General features: G+C 42.3%; 1 protein-coding gene across 2 annotated transcripts in view; it reads left to right on the top strand.

Annotated features, from left to right (window-relative positions):
• The window catches only part of TTC27 (tetratricopeptide repeat domain 27), a 414,154-nt gene that overhangs the window by 252,969 nt on the left and 142,721 nt on the right, over positions 1-18,464 (top strand). For both annotated transcript variants that reach the window (XM_083176116.1, XM_083176115.1), the window contains exon 11: positions 69-182. In XM_083176116.1, coding sequence (XP_083032242.1) covers positions 69-182 — 114 coding nt within the window. The remainder of the gene's footprint in view (positions 1-68; positions 183-18,464) is intronic.

Below are 18,464 nucleotides of genomic sequence, written 5' to 3'. Positions count from 1 at the left end.
CCATTGTACAAGAAACTGCATAATATCACTAATTGTCATCACCAATTAGCTCTGTTGTCTAATTTCAGTGTTTGCTTTCACAACCCAAATTTTGGGCCCTTCAAACAACTACATTATTTCTGAGGACCAAATTAGAGAGGGGAAGCTCACGTCGTGTTGAACGAGCTATGATGCAAACTCAGGTAAGCTCACCTTATGTTTCACCTGTGATCATACTTCAGTATATCTGATGAGCTGGAGGTTTATGACATTGCTGTTGTATATGTGAATAATACCCTATTTACTCAAAGCAGTGATACTAAAAGTTTTCTCAAATCAGGCTAATTAGAGGCCCAAAAACACATCACTAAACACCAGTCCCTTGTGGATTTAAATAAAACCCACCCCTTGGTTGACAATGGGAAGAGGAGACTGTGTTTAAATCGCAAATAAGTAAATGTTAATAAATGACAACAAGAGAACAGTTGCTACAGTACTTCTACTTTGTGTTTTATTGTTTCCAGATGTTACTAGGTTAGTGAAATGCTGTGACACAGTTTTACATTTTCCAGTACACAGATAGCTTACAAACAATGTCTAGGTCGACACCAAAAGGTCGAAAAAAAAAATGTCCAGGTGGTAAAACGTTTTTGGCTTTTTCATATTTTACCATACATATGGAGCCAGGCACTTGGCCCGAAGCTTGGCAAGCGAAGCCGTACACTGATTGGGGGTGCAAATGCTCAGGTGTCGACAATGATGCTAAAAAACATTGTGAAACCCCCATGTTGACATTTTCAAATGTCAAACATTTCGATGATGACGTGTTGTCAATATCAACCTTGTGTATATCAGCATTTTGCTGTTGACCTAGACAATGTCTGTGAGCTATACCAAACCATATTTCCAGGAGAAAACTTACAGAGAGGAGCAATTTCCTGCAGGTAATTAACACAAATAGTGATGTAAGCAGTGCATTCTATTAATCTTCTTGTTTAGACTTCATACTTCAGTATCTACAGTGCACGGGGTGTCCAAGTGCCATTGCATTCTTAGAAGACACAATTGCATTTTGATTTACAGTGGTGGACATCGAGGGGAAGTGACACAGCATTTAATGGGCGCGGCGTGGACAATGCAGGCATGTCTGAACCATTTTGTAGGGGGAGGCTACGTGATATCACATGCAGTTGCTGCACCCTGAATCATGATGGAGGTGCGCCTGCCTTTGCAGCCAGGCACCTTAATCACTGCGACAGCAATTACAGTATATTGCGATCACAGGGCAGTCCTTGTCACGCTGTGCGGCCTTGCCCTGTACTGATGGCCTCCAGCATGCGAGAGACTGCAGTTGCAATTTTGCTATTTTAGCAAAACGTCAACTGATGCTGAATTAGCCGCATTATTAATGAATCTCTCTGTTTTCTGCAATAGCATATATGAGCAGCAGAATATTGATATTGCCATCATTTATATTTAAATTGGTCTTTCCTATACCCAGAACTGGGGATTAGACCGGGTTTAAAAGAAATTCCTAGTGTACGCGAGTATACCTGGCCAATAACGTTGATTCTGACTGGTTGAGCTATCACCCATCTCTAATGCAGAGTAATACTTATAGTGGGAGAACAAAAACAATAGTATAAAACACTTAATTACTCCTGTACACTAATGGTCATTTGTAGAAATGGCAATTGGAAAACGGTTTTGTGTGCTGAGGAAGATTTGCATCAACTCGTTAATCATTGGCCCACCTTGTCATTTTAAGGAGCCCACTGTTCTGTACACACTCTGATGAGACAGAGCAACCAAAAAGGGTTGTTTCTGCCAAACATTGTGTTTTACCTATTTTGTATACTCCAAGCCTGGCCAACCTGTGGCTCTCCAGCTGTCGTGAAACTATCTCAGCATGCTCTGTCACAATTTTAGCATTCCCTAATAGGACAACTGTGGCAGGTCATGCTGGGTCTTGTAGTCTCACAACAGCTGGAGAACCACAGGTCTATAATCTCTGATCTTCAAAACGTGCCTTGGAGGTACCGCAGACTGTTGGTTGCAGTATATTTTATGTACAAAGTTGCCCTTCATCTTTATACAGAGTTACTACAGTATTTGGTTTCCATCATTCATATTTGGTTCTTTAATTCAGCATATAGTTTTAGAACGTGGTACAGTATTGTTTAGCTCACTGCATACACCCTGTTTTTAATTTTCTTTAAATATTTTGTTTTGTCTGGAGATATTCCTGGCTAGCGTGCTGATGTCTGTGTATAATAACATAATGCCTATTCATTGCCATGTTGGGGAGATCATATATTAAAAAGGCTTGGCACCGTTTCAGTTAACGCTGAAAGCATTTCATTGTTTCTAGATTGGTTTTCAAGTATTTTGTTTCTGGCCAGTGCCAGCGTCTGTGCATTACTCTCGTCTCTGCATGTATAAGTCCGATGCTCTTTGTCTTTGTGGAGGAGAAATTAATTACTCCTCCCTGTAATTATTGAATGGAATCATTTTTTCATATTCTTGACAGAAGGAATTTCTGAGACATTGTCTTTACATGTGTGTTGTTTATTGCAAGTAACGTGCATAAGAGATGTTTAAGCAAGTCCCGCTAAGTGTAGCTGCAAGCATGGTATAAGTTATATGCATCCACCATACAGATTGCATTGCCCATGCACTAGCACTGCTGAATTATTACCGGTCTAGGGCCTGATGCCTGATTCACCAATAGGTTGATTAGGCTGCAGGGTGGGGGTGGGGGGGAGGAGGGGGGGTGCCTTGGCGGTGACGGTCGAGAAATAAAATGAAGGCCTAATTTATTCCATTCTTGTTAGCTATCACCTGTCCTGATGATCTGTTTTTCGAGTGACGGCCAGATGGCTGTCCCAGTGTAACTTGACTTTATGTACAAGGTTCTATAGTGCCAGCCGGGCAACCTCAAGCAAAAGTCTCCTTCACATGCCGCAAGCATTAGATCTTACATACCCTTCACAACATGCACATGGGCAGTATGACTAGCGAGTCCTTGAGAGCCCATACACATGTGCTTAGCAGAATTACCATGGGAGCTACATGTGCCTGTCATTGCTCTTTTTGAGATGAGAGCATTTCTTCTTTACCGTTATTGAACACAGCAGAAGGAGTGATGACATTCGTTCCTCACACACTTAGAGTAGGATCCTAAAGCACACTGAGCGGTGTGTCCCCAGGTGATATGTCGGGCCGACATATCAGATCCTGGATACCCAGTAGAATGATATAGCTCTGTCCTTCATTGGTTAAACTAGGTTGCAAGCTCTGGCCACGTTTGCAGAGCCAACCTGGTATCGTCACTAGCAACTGCGAGCACCCACATATTGAGCATTCACAGTGGTAAATTTTTAGAAGTGAGAGAAGTTGCCCATAGCATCCAATTAAATTCTAGATATTATCCTCTAGAACAGGCCTGGCCAACCTGTGGCTCTACAGCTGTTGTACAACTACAAGTTTCTGCATGCCATGCCACAGTTTTTCTATTAGGGAATGCTAAAATTGTCGCAGAGAATGCTGGGATGTGTAGTTTTACAACAGCTGGAGAGCCACAGGTTGGCCAGGGCTGCTCTAGAAGGTGAACAATAGACGGAACTGCGCTACTTTTAAGGAACAATTTAAAAACTGGTTTCACATAGCGTAAAGTCAAACTAAATACACAATTTATACATAATAAAAACAAATAACTTGGGGTATTATCACCCCCTTCCTCCTAGGGAGAGGGGGTGCTTTGAAATAGCTGGGAACACCCCACGTTGAAATGCATCAGGCTCTTCACCCCTACTACACCACTAAATATTGGACTTCTACTCCAGGTATTTGGAGACCTGAACCAGGACCTGCGGGCACCCAATTTTTTGATATCCAACCCTCCTTTTTTTTGCTGACATCACAGACCCTCCTCATAATCACCTGGGCATCTCTGTGTTTTTTCTGACACACCCAGAAAATGCCGTTTTCCTGTCAAACTGTGAGGTGATTACATTTACCATCTACAGTATACCCATTTTCTGTTGGTAAATCTCCTCACGTGTGTGATGCGTACAGTACAGATGGGCAGTCATTCAATAATCGTTCCATTTGAGTATTCTCTTTTTAGCGATCCATGATGAACTTGCTCTTCAGTACTCTAAACCAATATGCAATCACCAACTATTGTTAATATTTATGTAGTGGCGCTTACACAGAAACGTGCTAGAAAGATGTATAAAAACAAATGAAAAAGAACATTTTTTTTTTAAGCAGATTCTGAAGTGTATGCGGCTCGTGGTTTTGGGTGTTGATCGGCTTTGCTGCATTCTCATATTATAAATGTGGTTTTTAGATTGGTGGCTACGCTAATTTGCACAAAGAAATACTAAGAAACCTGTCTGCGTATGTCTTCAGCCGCAGGGCACACCCATATCGTGTGGTGGCTGCCCGGCTATGATACAGAGGGCCCTCAGCATTAGTGAAACTGGAGGATTTTTGCAGAACTGTAACAACTTCACTATTGTCACTTAGCTATACAGCAGCCATAAAATATTTACTGAATTTGACACTGATCAGAGGGCACATGTACTTCTAGAGATGAGCTCGTTCCAGGAGACAGAGACTGTATACAGCTCAGGAGATGTGTGCATTGTGAGGCACTGAGCACGTTCCGTGGCATTACAGAACACAGAAGCACTGAGGACTCCATACAACATGCTTCAGTAGACCACAGACCAATCATGTTTACATACATTGCACTGTGCTAATCCCTGTACATAGTGCTAACATCTGTCTTCTAAAGGTAAACTAAGCAATGAACAAGTTAAACATGCTGGATATGATAAAGACCTCACAAGTGGTTTGAGGTAGGGGAGATAATATTTCCTGGGTGGATAAAGTTGGATTTTGCCAAGAGAGAGGGACTACAAAGGAAGACATTTAAAACACAGCACACAACAATTTGGACAAGGTGTTCACCAGGAGAGGGCAGAAGGTACACCACATTTGTAGGTATTATTCTATAGTATTTGCTAGAAATCCTTGGCAGTGAGGAGGAATTACAAAGCAAACAATTGATGGTTGTGGTGTTTAAAACATTGACATGGTATTTGGCACATTGTCAGTGCCTATAATGACTATCTGGATAAGCTACGCATCTTCATAAAGCAAAACATGTATACCTGAGAGCAAAACTATAATGCAGAAGAAACAGGCTCTGTTACAGGATGCTTCCAGACAAAACATTCACATGCAAACAAAATGATGGCCAAAAGGCTGAAGGTTTCAAGTGGATACATGTGAATTTGATGCTGCTTTTTGGTGTGAACAAAACCAATTTCACACACCCTGCTTTCAGAGCCGGCCCTAGCCTAAATGACGCCCTAGGCAAAATTTTGGCTGGTGCCCCCTAGCACTGCCACTAGTTCCACCTCTGTCCCTGCTCCCCTTTCCCAGCACCATCAACCCTCATCATAGCAGTCATCCTTTTGGTGCTCCTACCTGCAATATTTTAAATAGAAACAGTGCACACATTCGGTGCGCAGCCCAAACAGCGGTATGTTCTTGCTGGTAAGGGGCATGGCCACACAATAGTACCCCCAATTCAAATTATGCCACACAGTAGTGCAACTTTATTCACATTATATCATGCGATGGTGTCCATTATTCAGGTTACATCACACAGTAGTACCACTTTACCTTATATACATTACTTCTCACATTATTCACATTATACCCTTAGAAAAAAAATCTGAGAAAATATTGTATTTTAAGCACCTCCATGGCCACACTGCAACCCAACAGAAAGCAGTGTGTGCTGGGCAGAGGAGAAGAGCTGCAGCTGCTACTGTCACTTGAGGGGAGGGGGCCCGGGCCCTCATTGGGCCTTTTCATCAGACTTTGGCATGGGTAATTTGTACCCCCTACGCCTTTCACTCGGCACCCCTGATAATACCACAAAGTAATGCCCCTTACACATGACACACATTATTACTGTCCTTATAAACATAATGCCCCTTACACATTATGCCAACCTTTATTAATGCCCTTCATACACATAATGACACACATAATGCTTTTACACATATGTTGCACATTATTAATGCCCTTATACACATGTCACACATAATTCCCATTACACATATGTTGCACATTACTAATGCCCTTATACACGACATACATAATGCCTGTTACACATATGTCGCACATTATTAATGCATTTATACATGACACTCATAATGCCCCTAACATATATGCGAACATTATTGCACAACCAACCCACCCACAGACAGCACTCGCACAGCCGCTAACACTGTGACCTTGGATACAGATGTTTCCTCATACATCTTGCCTCAATAGGCCATGCAGCTCCTGGACAGTTCTGCTAACGTTGGGTGCATTTTGTTGCTGAAAATTCGTCTTATTTGCATTGTTATGTGACCAGGACACACAAGGATCTTCCGATGATTAAAATGATATGTGGCATGCCTATATTCTGTGTGCGACTGTGACTGTACCTGCATACGGAATGCTATGTTACAGTGATTTCCATGAATACACTATTTCATATGCAGATACAGCTTCACTCACACACAGAATATAGGCATGCTGCATATCATTTTAATCAGCAGAAGCTGCTGGTGCCCCTAGGCATGCAAATGCCCTAGGCATTTGCCTAGTTTGCCTATGCTTAGGGCCGGCTCTGCCTGCTTTCACCACAAAAATATGAACACACTCACATTCATTTACAGTATAACAAGAGCAAAAATGCCTGGATGGAAAAGGACATATTTCAAGACTGATTTCATAAGCATCTTGTGCCCATAGAATGCACCTTAATCTGGAGCCAATGGCAGTTCTTCTCCTTGACAACTGTGCCCTTTACACTCTTCTCCGTGCTGTATTTATAATGGGTGCAATGTGCCGGTGCGCATGTGGCCCGGAGTCCCAGGGGAGCCCACCCAATTATTTTTTAATACTTACCCTCCTGAGTCCAGTGACGGCGGCACTAGTGCTGCAGAAACCGCCAGAAAAATGTCCGCCATTTTTTCTGAGATCTGTACTAGCGCTCAGACTCTACTCCCAATGGCTACTAAGGCATAGGTACTTTTTTCTATAAGTGTCTGAAACCCTAACAGTAGATTCTCCAATTTTCTGTCCATTATCAACTTCAGTAAACAGCAGAAAAGGAAGGCATGAAACAAATGTCTATCACACCACTTTTTTTTTAAAAAATGAGCTTGCTTTCATTTCCTTCTGTAGGACTGTAAATGTGTTTTATTCATTTCAAAAACTTTGTGTACTTGTTTTTGTAATCAATCCAAACGTTGTGTTTACAGTGCTCCATATGGCTTAAGTTTTCCTTGTGTTTTTTTCATTTAAAAGATGTGATTTTGACTGAAAGAACAAGATTGTTATCTCAGTACACATACTGGGTCTATTTGCTGGTCAGTAAATTCAAAAGTTATGCATTGTGGTTGACTTAAAAAAAAAAATAGAAAAAGTATGTTTGATCAGTCATCCATGCAGCTTGTTCCTGCTAACAGAACTCATGTAACATAGAAGCATACCTACATAGAATTTGAAGGTATATTTTACTTATTTTATAAACCAGGGCCAGGCTGTTCTGGACCTGTCCTGGTTATAAAAATACGGGGGACAAAAAGACTAGGGGTCCACCGTAATTCTCACCCTGGCTGGTCATTATTTCCCCCGGTCAATGGATTCTCCCCCCCCCCCCCCTAGAAAACGCCATTAGTGACATTCAGAGAGGCCAAAAAATGCCTCAAAATCACATCTCCATGTGCAGATCTGCAAGGAACCACAAAAATATCAGGTGCACCCCAGGTAGCCCCTAACAAAGATATTGAGCAGGACAAACACCAGTAGCCTCTGGCGACATCCTGCCAAACCCCAGCAAGACTGGTACACCCATTCAAGCCCAGAAACAATGCCTACTCTGGCTCCTTTGCGGCCACAATGTCCCTGACCACATACACAGCACCCAGGTGCTGAACCACCTAGGCAACCTATTAGTCCAGCTCCCTATATGCGCTGCATCCAGAACCAGGCTCTACTCAAGCCAATGCCTCTCCTGCATCTATGTCTAGTCACAGGCGCAGGGCAACTACTGCTCGGGTCCTAATGGCAATGCCTCGCCGTCAGAGGATGGCGAGGATTTCCCCAAACGGCGAGGTTTGCGGATAATGCAGTGAGCATTGGCTTAATGCAGTGAGCAGTACTTAGCTGCGACCCTCGCCATTTTGACGACCACACTTGCAGTTTCCAGCTCTCTGGAAAACCCAGCGATGTGGAAACGGCGACTGCAGGGGGGGGGGGTCAGTTAAATACTGGCCCACGAACTGTGACAGCGAGCTATCGGCATTGCCCTCTGTCACAGCTCACCAAAGACCATTGAATATACCCCACGGACTCAGGTTTAATTTTTAGGTAGGGATCCACAGCTTGAGTTGAGCACTAATTGAGTGTGTAAGGAACATGCAGTTTCAGTTATAGGTGAAACAAACTATATGGCATTATAGTGTCCTTACGTAACATGGTTTTCATCTGTAACAGGAAACCATTAGTACAGAATGTGGGTGCAGCATGTCCTCTAGTGAATTAGGGTCAGACGATATTAAAGCCCAGTCTATAACATAGGAGCTGGTTATTTCTTACTCTCCATTTTATAACTTTTCGGAGCTTGATACATCTGGCCCTTAGTGTACATATTTCAGCAAATTACAGGGCTAAGTAGATAATCTAGAACAGTCAGTGATGTGCAGTGAGGTCAATGATTGGGGAGAACTGCCTCACCTTGTCGCCCGCTGTATAGTATCCAGTGGTGCACTTCACATTTGGTGAGATTTAATTATAAAAATTATTAGAATAATATGAAGATGTTATTTAGAAGTGATACATATCTTCTTTGTATTTTTCTAATAATTTTTATAGTCACATCTCTGGAGTATACTGGAGTACGTGTGTACAATCACCTTTAATACCTATTGGTCTAGACAGAAACAGTATGGCGCAGCATGGAGCTGTCATCATCTGAGTTTCCGTTTGTCCATCTGGATTCTAGAATAATGAGTTTCTGGAGGCTTAATGAGAAATCCTTGCCTTGTATTTGGCGTCAACACAGTCCTTGGGGCTTTTTCCTTTCCCGATGGAGAAAAGTATCATAATTTCAAGCATTGACTACTTTAGTAATTTGGTGGAGGGTGTCTGGGGACACCGTATGGGCACTTTTAATTAACAAAAGTTGAGAGGGTTATATCTTAATAATTTTATTTTGCACTTTTGGTTTTGTTTTACTGACCATGCCTCCATTAATGTCACATTTTGTTTTGGTTTACATATTTGTATGCATTTAACAACATTAAAGTACTGTAGCCACAGTGGCGGAAATTTACTAAAGGAAATTTGTAAAAAAAAATAGGTGTATTTGTATCCAGAAATACACTTATTTTTGACATTTACTTTTCCGAAAATACGGCAATTCGTATTCGTATTGATAGCACATCAATACGAATACGAATTGCCGTATTTTCGGGATAGTAAATGTCAAAAAGAAGTGTATTTCTGGATACAAATACACCTATTTTTTTTACAAATTTCCTTTCTCTTCCTCTGACTTAAGGCCCATACACACTTGGAGATTTTGAGCTGAAAGCAGCTCACTTTAACCGGCCACCACTACTGCTCATCTGTTGGTATTACAAGCCGATTGGATGGCTTTCCATAGCGTCCCTCTATGGAAAGTTGTCCACCCCCACCAAAACCGCTTGGATGGACGAAAATCACTCAGTGTGTATGCAGTGAGCAATTTTCAGCCCAGCGATTTTCACCACTATCGCTGTACATACACACTGGGCAACAACGCTCTGTGTGTATGCACCTTTACTCTACTCTCTCTAGTTTGCTTCTTCTTTTCCCTTCTCTGGCCTCTAAATCATCCTTTACCCCCTATTGTACGCTTTCATACTTTACTTGTCTCAATTCATCCTCTTTTTCCTCCTTTTCATTACTTTAACCTGCCTATAATTGGCATACATTTTTTTTTTGCTTATTGAGCTATCTGTGCCTAATTGGCCACTTACAAGTCTTGTTCTTGGTCCCTGTACTGTATCTGTCTTCAGCTTTTCAATGTACAATTTAGTCTATGGGCCCATTTTTTTCTATTTCTTTGTCATTCCCTTCTCTCATTCCTATTGTTGCAAATGCTCATTCCCCTCTTTCTCGCTATGGGGCAGAGGTTCCTCAACGCTGTCCTCGTGGCAACAGTCCAGGTTTTAAGTATATCCATGACTTAGCAGAGGTAGTTGAATCAAATTGACTAAGGTACTAATTGTCACCTGTAAATCTCAAGTTGCCACAAATTAGTTAATTTCAAAATCTATATATAATATATATATATATATATATATATATATATATATATATACATATATATATATAGAGAGAGAGAGAGAGAGATACCCAGTGCAAGTCAGTCCAACACAGTCCTTATACCAGGTCCATAAAACAATTCCCAATGTGTGCAGCTCCAACAATAGGATCCAACCACGAATCCAAGGTATATGTATATGGAGAGAAAATAGATAAAGCGCACAGTCAGAAAAAATGTAAAAGATAATAATTTTACTGATATTTTACTAATAATTAAAACTGACATACATGGGGATTAACTGGAATACCCCTGGGAAACAGGGGGAGATTAGGCGCTAATAGACCATACACAGGAAAAATATATATAGATAAATAATATATATGTATATTAGTATTTCATATAATACTGGTAATTTTTGTTTATTTAGCTGCAATTCGCAAAAATTGTACTAGTGTGAGTACAAAAAGCTGTGTATGTCCACGTGTTACCGTGGAAATACACAGAAAAATATATTTTGTTTCCTATAGGAACAGGAGAATGCGCTTATAATCTAGGATTCCCTTTGTCTACCATGGATGAGTTCAGATGATCAAGAACAATGGAGACTGTTTGCAATATAAAAGCAATAATTTGCAATTTATTTTTAAATAAACATTAATATTAAAAAGACATAGGCGGCCACCTAAAACATTTCATGTACATGTACAATATAAATATAAAAAGAAAAGAAAAAAATGGAATGAAAAAGTGTCGACACAATGGTCAATACAAAAAAATGTATACACTGATGGTTTGGTATAATATACTTTGTGAGATGGGGAAAGCCACGGGACTTTCAGATAAGTGTTCCACACTCAATGTAGTCGGAAGTGCCGACTTTGGCCCGTTAGTGGTGAATAAGTCAGGTTAGCCACATGCAGAGATTTTAAAGGAAAATTATTTTTCTCACCAGAGGACACTTTGTTTGCTGGGTTTTTAGCTGTAATTGCTTGCGTTTAGCACGTGAATCTCACCCTTGGTCCGGTGGTTGTGGTTTATGGAGTGTCCCGCTGGGAGGGGGGTCAGCGTACCGGTCCGAGCGTTGGAGGCAGCTCGCGGGCCACAAAACGGCGCTTGTCACCGGCGCAGCGGGGTCAACCAGATCTCGGAAGCACGCAGGGTGATCAGCCCAGCGGGGTTCGTCCACCCGCCGCAGTCAGGACAGAGCCGGATACGCTATCACAGGACCAAGGGAATTCAGCCGTCTGCATCGATAGTAGCCACGCCCAACGCGTTTCGACAAAGGTCTTCATCAGGGGGTGTGAGCAGAACATGTACGAGTGTAACCGCTCCAACTGAGATACTGTGTCGGAGACACAAGTGCTTATGCTGTTTTTCCTGCAGTGGTTGAAACCGCCCAGTGTGGTACGTCATTTTATATCTGTTTGTACGGAGAAAATCATTTTAGAAAAAGAAATATCTTTGCTTATTGCACTATGGAGCGCTCTTATTCCTTTCCCTAGAATTTCGTACACCTGTGGAATCCAGGTGATTTTGGAGCCGCCGGGTCAATACAAGTTACCCTCAGTGCATCTAAAGTTTGGACAGGACTATTAACCCCTGCTGGTGTTGAAAATCACACCACTTACTGGTCTGGAAAGGTTTTTTTGCGCACTTATTTCCTTTTGTGTATATATATATATATATATATATATTATATACAGTATATTTATTTATTTAAAATGCTAGTACATTTATAGATATTAGATTATGATGCCTGGTTGGAAAGCTGTGATACCGTTGTCAAAATGCATACATTCCTCTTTTACTTGTACCAGATCTAAGAGGCTCGATCTGATTGAAATGGAGATGCTTGACTTGTTCCATATCACTAGATGCTGAATTCTAATAAACACTGTTACTGCTTGTCCATCACAGACCCAAGTGTTTAGTGTTAAACCATTCATTACAGCATTGGCATGCACTCCATTACGCTTCAGTTAGCCGAGAGGCGGCTGCTCTGAGAAAAATGTTTTGCTGTAATACGGACCTGGCAGTAGAAAATTGGAAACATTTAAGTGCCTTTTTGTGGTGAAACCTTAAAGTATCTAATTGTTGTGTAAAAGTTTGGAAACATGTTAAAATAAATAAGTTTTGGATTCTTCTGCCAGGCAGGGAATATATTTTGTGCATTTGCTTTCACTCCAGACCCAAGCCTCATCTTAAATTCAGGAGGAAACACAGTTCAGTTACTTTCAGGTAATCCAAGGACGTGAATTTGCTCAAGAGGTTATAAAGTACTGAGGAATAAAAAATACCACTAGATGTGCTGGCTGAATATCTATCATATAAATTTAAAACCGTTTCATAAATTGTCAGTAAAACATGCTAGAGCTGAGTAACAATGGCGTCAGTATATCTATGGCTGTTGCTCTAGTCTAGTAGCAGGAAGCAGGAGACTGATCCGATTTTTAAAATTTTTTTATATTAAAGCCCTTTCGCTTAATACATTATATACATAACAGAGTAAAAGTACAATACGAAGTGAATACAATGCAGCAGTAGCGTAAATACAGGAGACAATGGAATGTGGTGCCAGCCCTGTAGTGGGCACCCTGACTTCCTCCATTGGTCTAAGCTCTGCTGTATGCACCCCAGAGCAGGAATAAGCATGTTCTGCGTCCCTTCCTCTCACATGGACCCCACTCCAGAGTACAGCCCCAGCCTACCTCCTGGAGTGTTGGAAGGATATGCAGGGGGCGGAGAGGTGAGTGTTGACAGTGAAAGTAGGGTGAGGAGGGGAGGGGTGGTGAGGTGTTAGAAGTGAATGTGGGTATAGGTGTGTCTGGGTGCTGCTGGGGTATTTGCAGTGATTGTGAGTTAGGGGAAGTGTGTGTCTGAATGGTGCGGGGATTTGGGTGTTGGTAGTGAATGTGGCTATGGGTGTGTCTGGGCTGTTGGAAGTGAAAGCAGCGAGGGGACACTGTGTGTTTTGGGGCTCTGCCTCCTAGAATGTTGCAAGTGAATGCAGTGGGAGGAGCTTGTATGTTTGGTTTGCTGCTGCGGGGTGGGCATGTGATATGTATGTCTGGTGCTGGTGGGTTGTTAGTAGGTAATGGGTGATGGCAGTGAATGTGAGCTCTATAATGACATAATTCCTGGAGACTGACACTGCAACAGATACATAAAGATACTACCCTAATTGTGCTCTACATACACCATAATCCTCAGTGCAGAGCTTGTGCCTAGTCCAAATGTCTGTTGTAGTGTTTAATTTTTTACTCCCTGAGGGCACAACCTGCCCTCTTCACTAAATTCAGTAGACTGCAATAATCTCATCAAACATAATAACCTCTTCTGGCCCTGTCACATCTGTACAAGAAGACAGGCTACCTTGCCATTGCAGGTATGTGCTGTATGCTCCATGGATTTAAGAAGGACTGAAAATGAGCGTTTGCACCCAACTCTAACACACTCTGCACATGTTACATTTGCCTCACCCGCAGTGCACATGGTTTTGCCCATTTTGAGAACAAAATTTGTGCTGCGATCAGATCTGAATTAGGCCCTAAGTGTCAGCAAATATTTTATTAATTAATGAATTATTTTAAAATGTCATATTTCCTCATGCAAACCGCGTCTATTCCGGCAACCAAAGGGGCTGAGGGCATGGCTAGAGGCTCACAGAGCCTCCGGGCAATGCCCCCACAGCGGCAAAACGGGGACGTGGCCTCGTGAAATGGCTCAATTCTAGGCCACGCCCCCTTTTGCAACAAGCCACGCCGGTAATTTTGCCACCGGCATGCGTGTTTGTCCCGCCTTGCAAGACTTCAAAGTTGGGAGGTATGGAACTGTATAAGTAACTAACTCCAAGTAAATTAAAATCCTACATCTGTTAAAGGCTTGGCTGTCAGAGCTGAATGGAAATAAATGTTCCATACTTTCCTTCCGTTTTGATTGTCTGTAACTACCCAGTTTGTTTTATCACTGTTTCCATTTGTAAAGCGCAACTGAATTTGCTGTGCTATAAAATAACCTTCTAATTAATAAATACATTTTTGGGGGGGTTTCCACCCTCCCAGTCTGATACATCAGTGAGCTAAAAAAAATTAATGTTCTGTTAGAGAACAAGGTTAATCTTCCGGATTCAGTCAGATTCTAGAAACCAATGTGACTTGTGGCCCATCAACAGTATTGTATAGAACTTCATATATGGTTGCCGAATATGTGTGCATTTAATAAATTATAATAATAACATAGCTTTCAAGTTCATTTGCAGAGCAAACGATAATTCATCTTAACTTCAGTTGGAATTAATTTGATCATTACTTACATCTTCTAAACATACATATTATTCATAACCACATATAATTCCAGCACACCTTAAAAAACACATCAGCTGTCTAACATCACCCTCTACATGTAAATGTTCCCTGTGCAATACATACTCTATTCTGTGACCTCTTCCTGTTAAATAACAGTAACATGGCTAATACAGTCGGACGCTGTCTCACCTACAGTACTCCTTTCTCAAATTGCACTACACACAGTTACGCACAATGTCCCATTGCACATGCTCACATAGTTTGATATACTGTACATGCTTTTAAGATTTTCAGCCATTTTTATCTGTGTATTACTGTTTTGTACCATTTACCTTGGACCACACCAACAATTACAGGCTCTTTCGTTTTGTATGGTCATTAGGTTGACAGTCAAAAGGTCGACATGCTTTAAGTTTACCACTGAAGGCCGATAGGCCTTAGGTCAGTCAACACATGAAAAGGTCGACATGGCTTTAGGTCGACAGGGTCATTAGGTCTACATTGGAAAGGTCAACATTTGGTTATAACTAAAAAAAATTTGAGCAGACATGTGCTGACAGGAAGTATTTCATACTCTACCATCCACTAGAGCATGGAGGGGGGAGAATAGAATAGTGTGCTGAGCCTAGCAAGGCAACGTGTCAGGCACAGCACACCGGTGCGGTGTCCATGTCGACATTCAGGACAAGAAAGAAGTAAAAACCTCACATTGAACTTTTGACTGTCAACCTTCCCAATGTTCACCTAATGCTTTCGTCGACCTAATGACCCTGTCTACCTAAAGCCATGTCAAACTTTTTTCATGTTGACATAAGGCCTGTCAACCTACAGTGGTTGACGATATGCATGTTGACCTAATGATCCACACCTCACTTTCCCACCATCATTATGACTGATTTCAACAATGCCCAATTCTCCTTGTACTTCCAGTATAGCCTCTCCGTATAGATGGTCTCTTCTCATTACAATGACCACTGCCTTGATATTGCAGTATCTAGAACATACTCAATGTAGCACAGCTTTCTCACTTTCAGATCATCACCTTATTACCTACAAGCTTTTATTCCATTAATTTAGTCTTCCTGCTGAGTTACCTTCTTGTCAGAATTTCCAATTCTATTAATTAACAAAGCTCCCCAACTCTGTAATAATGTCTCTTCCAAATTTCTACATTTACTTACCCTGATATGGCTTCTGCACTTTTCACTGCCACATCAATGTCAGGTGTATGTCTCATATCTTCCCATATATATATACTGCTCTCTACCACTCTTGTGCAAAGCCTGTGTTCCCAGGCAAACATACGTGCCAGCTCTCCTTGCTTTTTCTTCCAATCCCATTTTCAATTCATTTCATTCTATTCCCAAAACTCCCATACCAAGTCCACCAACCACCATCAGTACACAAGAACGATAGATTGCATCTAACCAGCTTCATTTCTTCTATGCACCCACTGCCACTTTTCTTAATTTATTCCCACACGTGTACTGTCTTCTTATCTTCTGGCTCTATTTCCTCTTTGTGCAATACGAATCCTTTACAATGAATTGATCCTTGTCTGCTGTCCCAACCTTAACTAAAATCTCTAATAGCTCTTTTGTCTCTACTGGTAGCTTTCCATCAATATTCAGTCACACAAGAATTATTCCTCTTCTGAACACTAAATATTCTCCATCATATATTCATCCTGCCTCAGATCCTTAGTCTTGAGAGACTAACCTGTATTCTCTGTCAGACTTTCATGTCCCAGCATTCCTCAAACACTGCACTGACTGAAGGGGTCTATGATTTGATTGCTGCTAAATTAAAAGGCTGGGACACTTTTCTCATCCAAATACTGCAATCCCAAAGTCTTCCTGATACTGTCCTATACTGATTTTCTTCCTACTTTTCATATTACTTTTTCATTGTTTCTTTGGAATTATGGAGATAAAATCCTATCGGCTTCCTTTAAATGTTGGACAACCACAAGGCTGTTCGAAAATGGGTACTCTTTACCTAGAACGGCGCCCGTCGTGGTGATCGCGGGTACATTTATGTATGGCCGCGACGCGATGCCCGCGATTTCCCATTGAAACCAATGTTAAACATGAAAATCGTGTCGGTCGCGTCGCGGCCGGCCATAAATGTACCCGCGATGCCCGCGACGCGATTCTCACGATTTCCCATAGGAATCAATGTTAAAAGGCGCGATGGACCCGATTTTACTGTTAAATGCCTCAATCCACCCGATTTGGCCATAGGAATCAATGTTAAATGGGCCACAGAGCCCATTAACCCTTAAATGTCCCCCCAAATTTTTAACGCCACCCCACGATCCACGCCAACCCGAAGCGTGGCGAGCGCAGCGAGCCCGCGAGGGGCGGCGGTACGCGTCCTCCGACCTTTTCATGCCCTACTATCCACTAGGGCGTGGTGTGAGAATATAATAGTGTGGCGAGCGCAGCGAGCCACCGAGCCCGAAGCGTGGCGAGGGGACGCGGATACCTTCACAGTTATGCGCGTCCCCTCGCGGGCTTCACAGGTGTCCGTGGCGACGCGGATACCTGTGAAGCCCGCGAGGGGACGCGTCTACCTGTGAAGGTATCCGCGTCCCCTCGCGGGGCTCGCTGCGCTCGCCACGCTTCGGGCTCGGTGGCTCGCTGCGCTCGCTTGGCCCTATTTGGGCTGTGTGGCCCATTTTACATTGATTTCTATGCCCAAATCGGGTCCATTGAGGCATTTAAGTGTAAAATCGCGGTCAATCAGGCTTTTTAACATTGTTCCCTATGGGAAAATCGCGGTAATCGCGGTCATCGCGGGCATCGCGGCCATCCCGATTTACCCGCGATGCCCGCGATTACCGCGATTTTTACCCACGACGACCGCGATTTCAATCGCTGGCGCCGTTCTAGGTAAAGAGTACCCAAAAATGTATAAGCTCGCTGCCATTTTGGGGTAAATTTATTAAACCTTTTAAAAATGAAATGAGATGATGTTGCCGATAGCAACCGGGTCAGAGCAGGGGAACACTTTATGGGCGTTACCATGAAAATGCTGGGTATACCCCTGGGAAGGCAGGCAGGCAGATACCTGCTCGGGCGGGTGGCAGACATCAGCGCCCGCACCCTTTTCAGTCATCTCCAGCTGAAATAAGTCAGTTTTCGCTGACTTTTATTTCCGAATGGGGAAAAAAATACTGTGATGGTCGGCGACAATCAAATGGTTTCTGTCCCCATTAGCCATTCATCGGGGCTGCGGGCAGCACTTAACGCTCGCTAGGCAGGGAAATTATATATTCAGGTGTAATCAGGCCCAAAGTATTAGAACTAAAAGTCTCACAACAGCAGGAAGTGACTGTGCACATGATGACAGAAGTGAAGACATGTTGCAAATGGCTGTGATGGTTTCAGGAGGCTTGATGAGAGTCCATAGTGCAGCTCACATCCACAGCTTATTCCTTTTTATCAGCTTGTATTATCTTACACCTCTGTCCGGTTTTAAACATCCTAGCATCTGATGTGTGACCTCTAGCATGTATATACATCACATTTCAAAACTTATAAACTAAACCTGAAATAAAGACTCTGAGACTTAGGTTTGGCAGAAATTGTTAGCTGATTTATTTTAGCACTTTTAAGATAGATTAATTTATTCATAATTAATGGTGGCCCAGAAAGAACGGCTAATTAACTAAGCTCCACCCACACAATCTGCATAAGTAATCAAGCATACCCTAACAAGCGTATCCGCTCGACCTACTGCATTGACTACCCACCCATCAGGGTGGGGTCGCTCTCCCCGAGCAG

Source organism: Crinia signifera, chromosome 3 (assembly GCF_055691185.1).
Source record: "Crinia signifera chromosome 3, ASM5569118v1, whole genome shotgun sequence".
Classification (NCBI taxonomy): Eukaryota; Metazoa; Chordata; class Amphibia; order Anura; family Myobatrachidae; genus Crinia; species Crinia signifera.
Note: the sequence above shows the minus strand (reverse complement) of the source record. Positions and strands in the feature narration are given on the sequence as shown.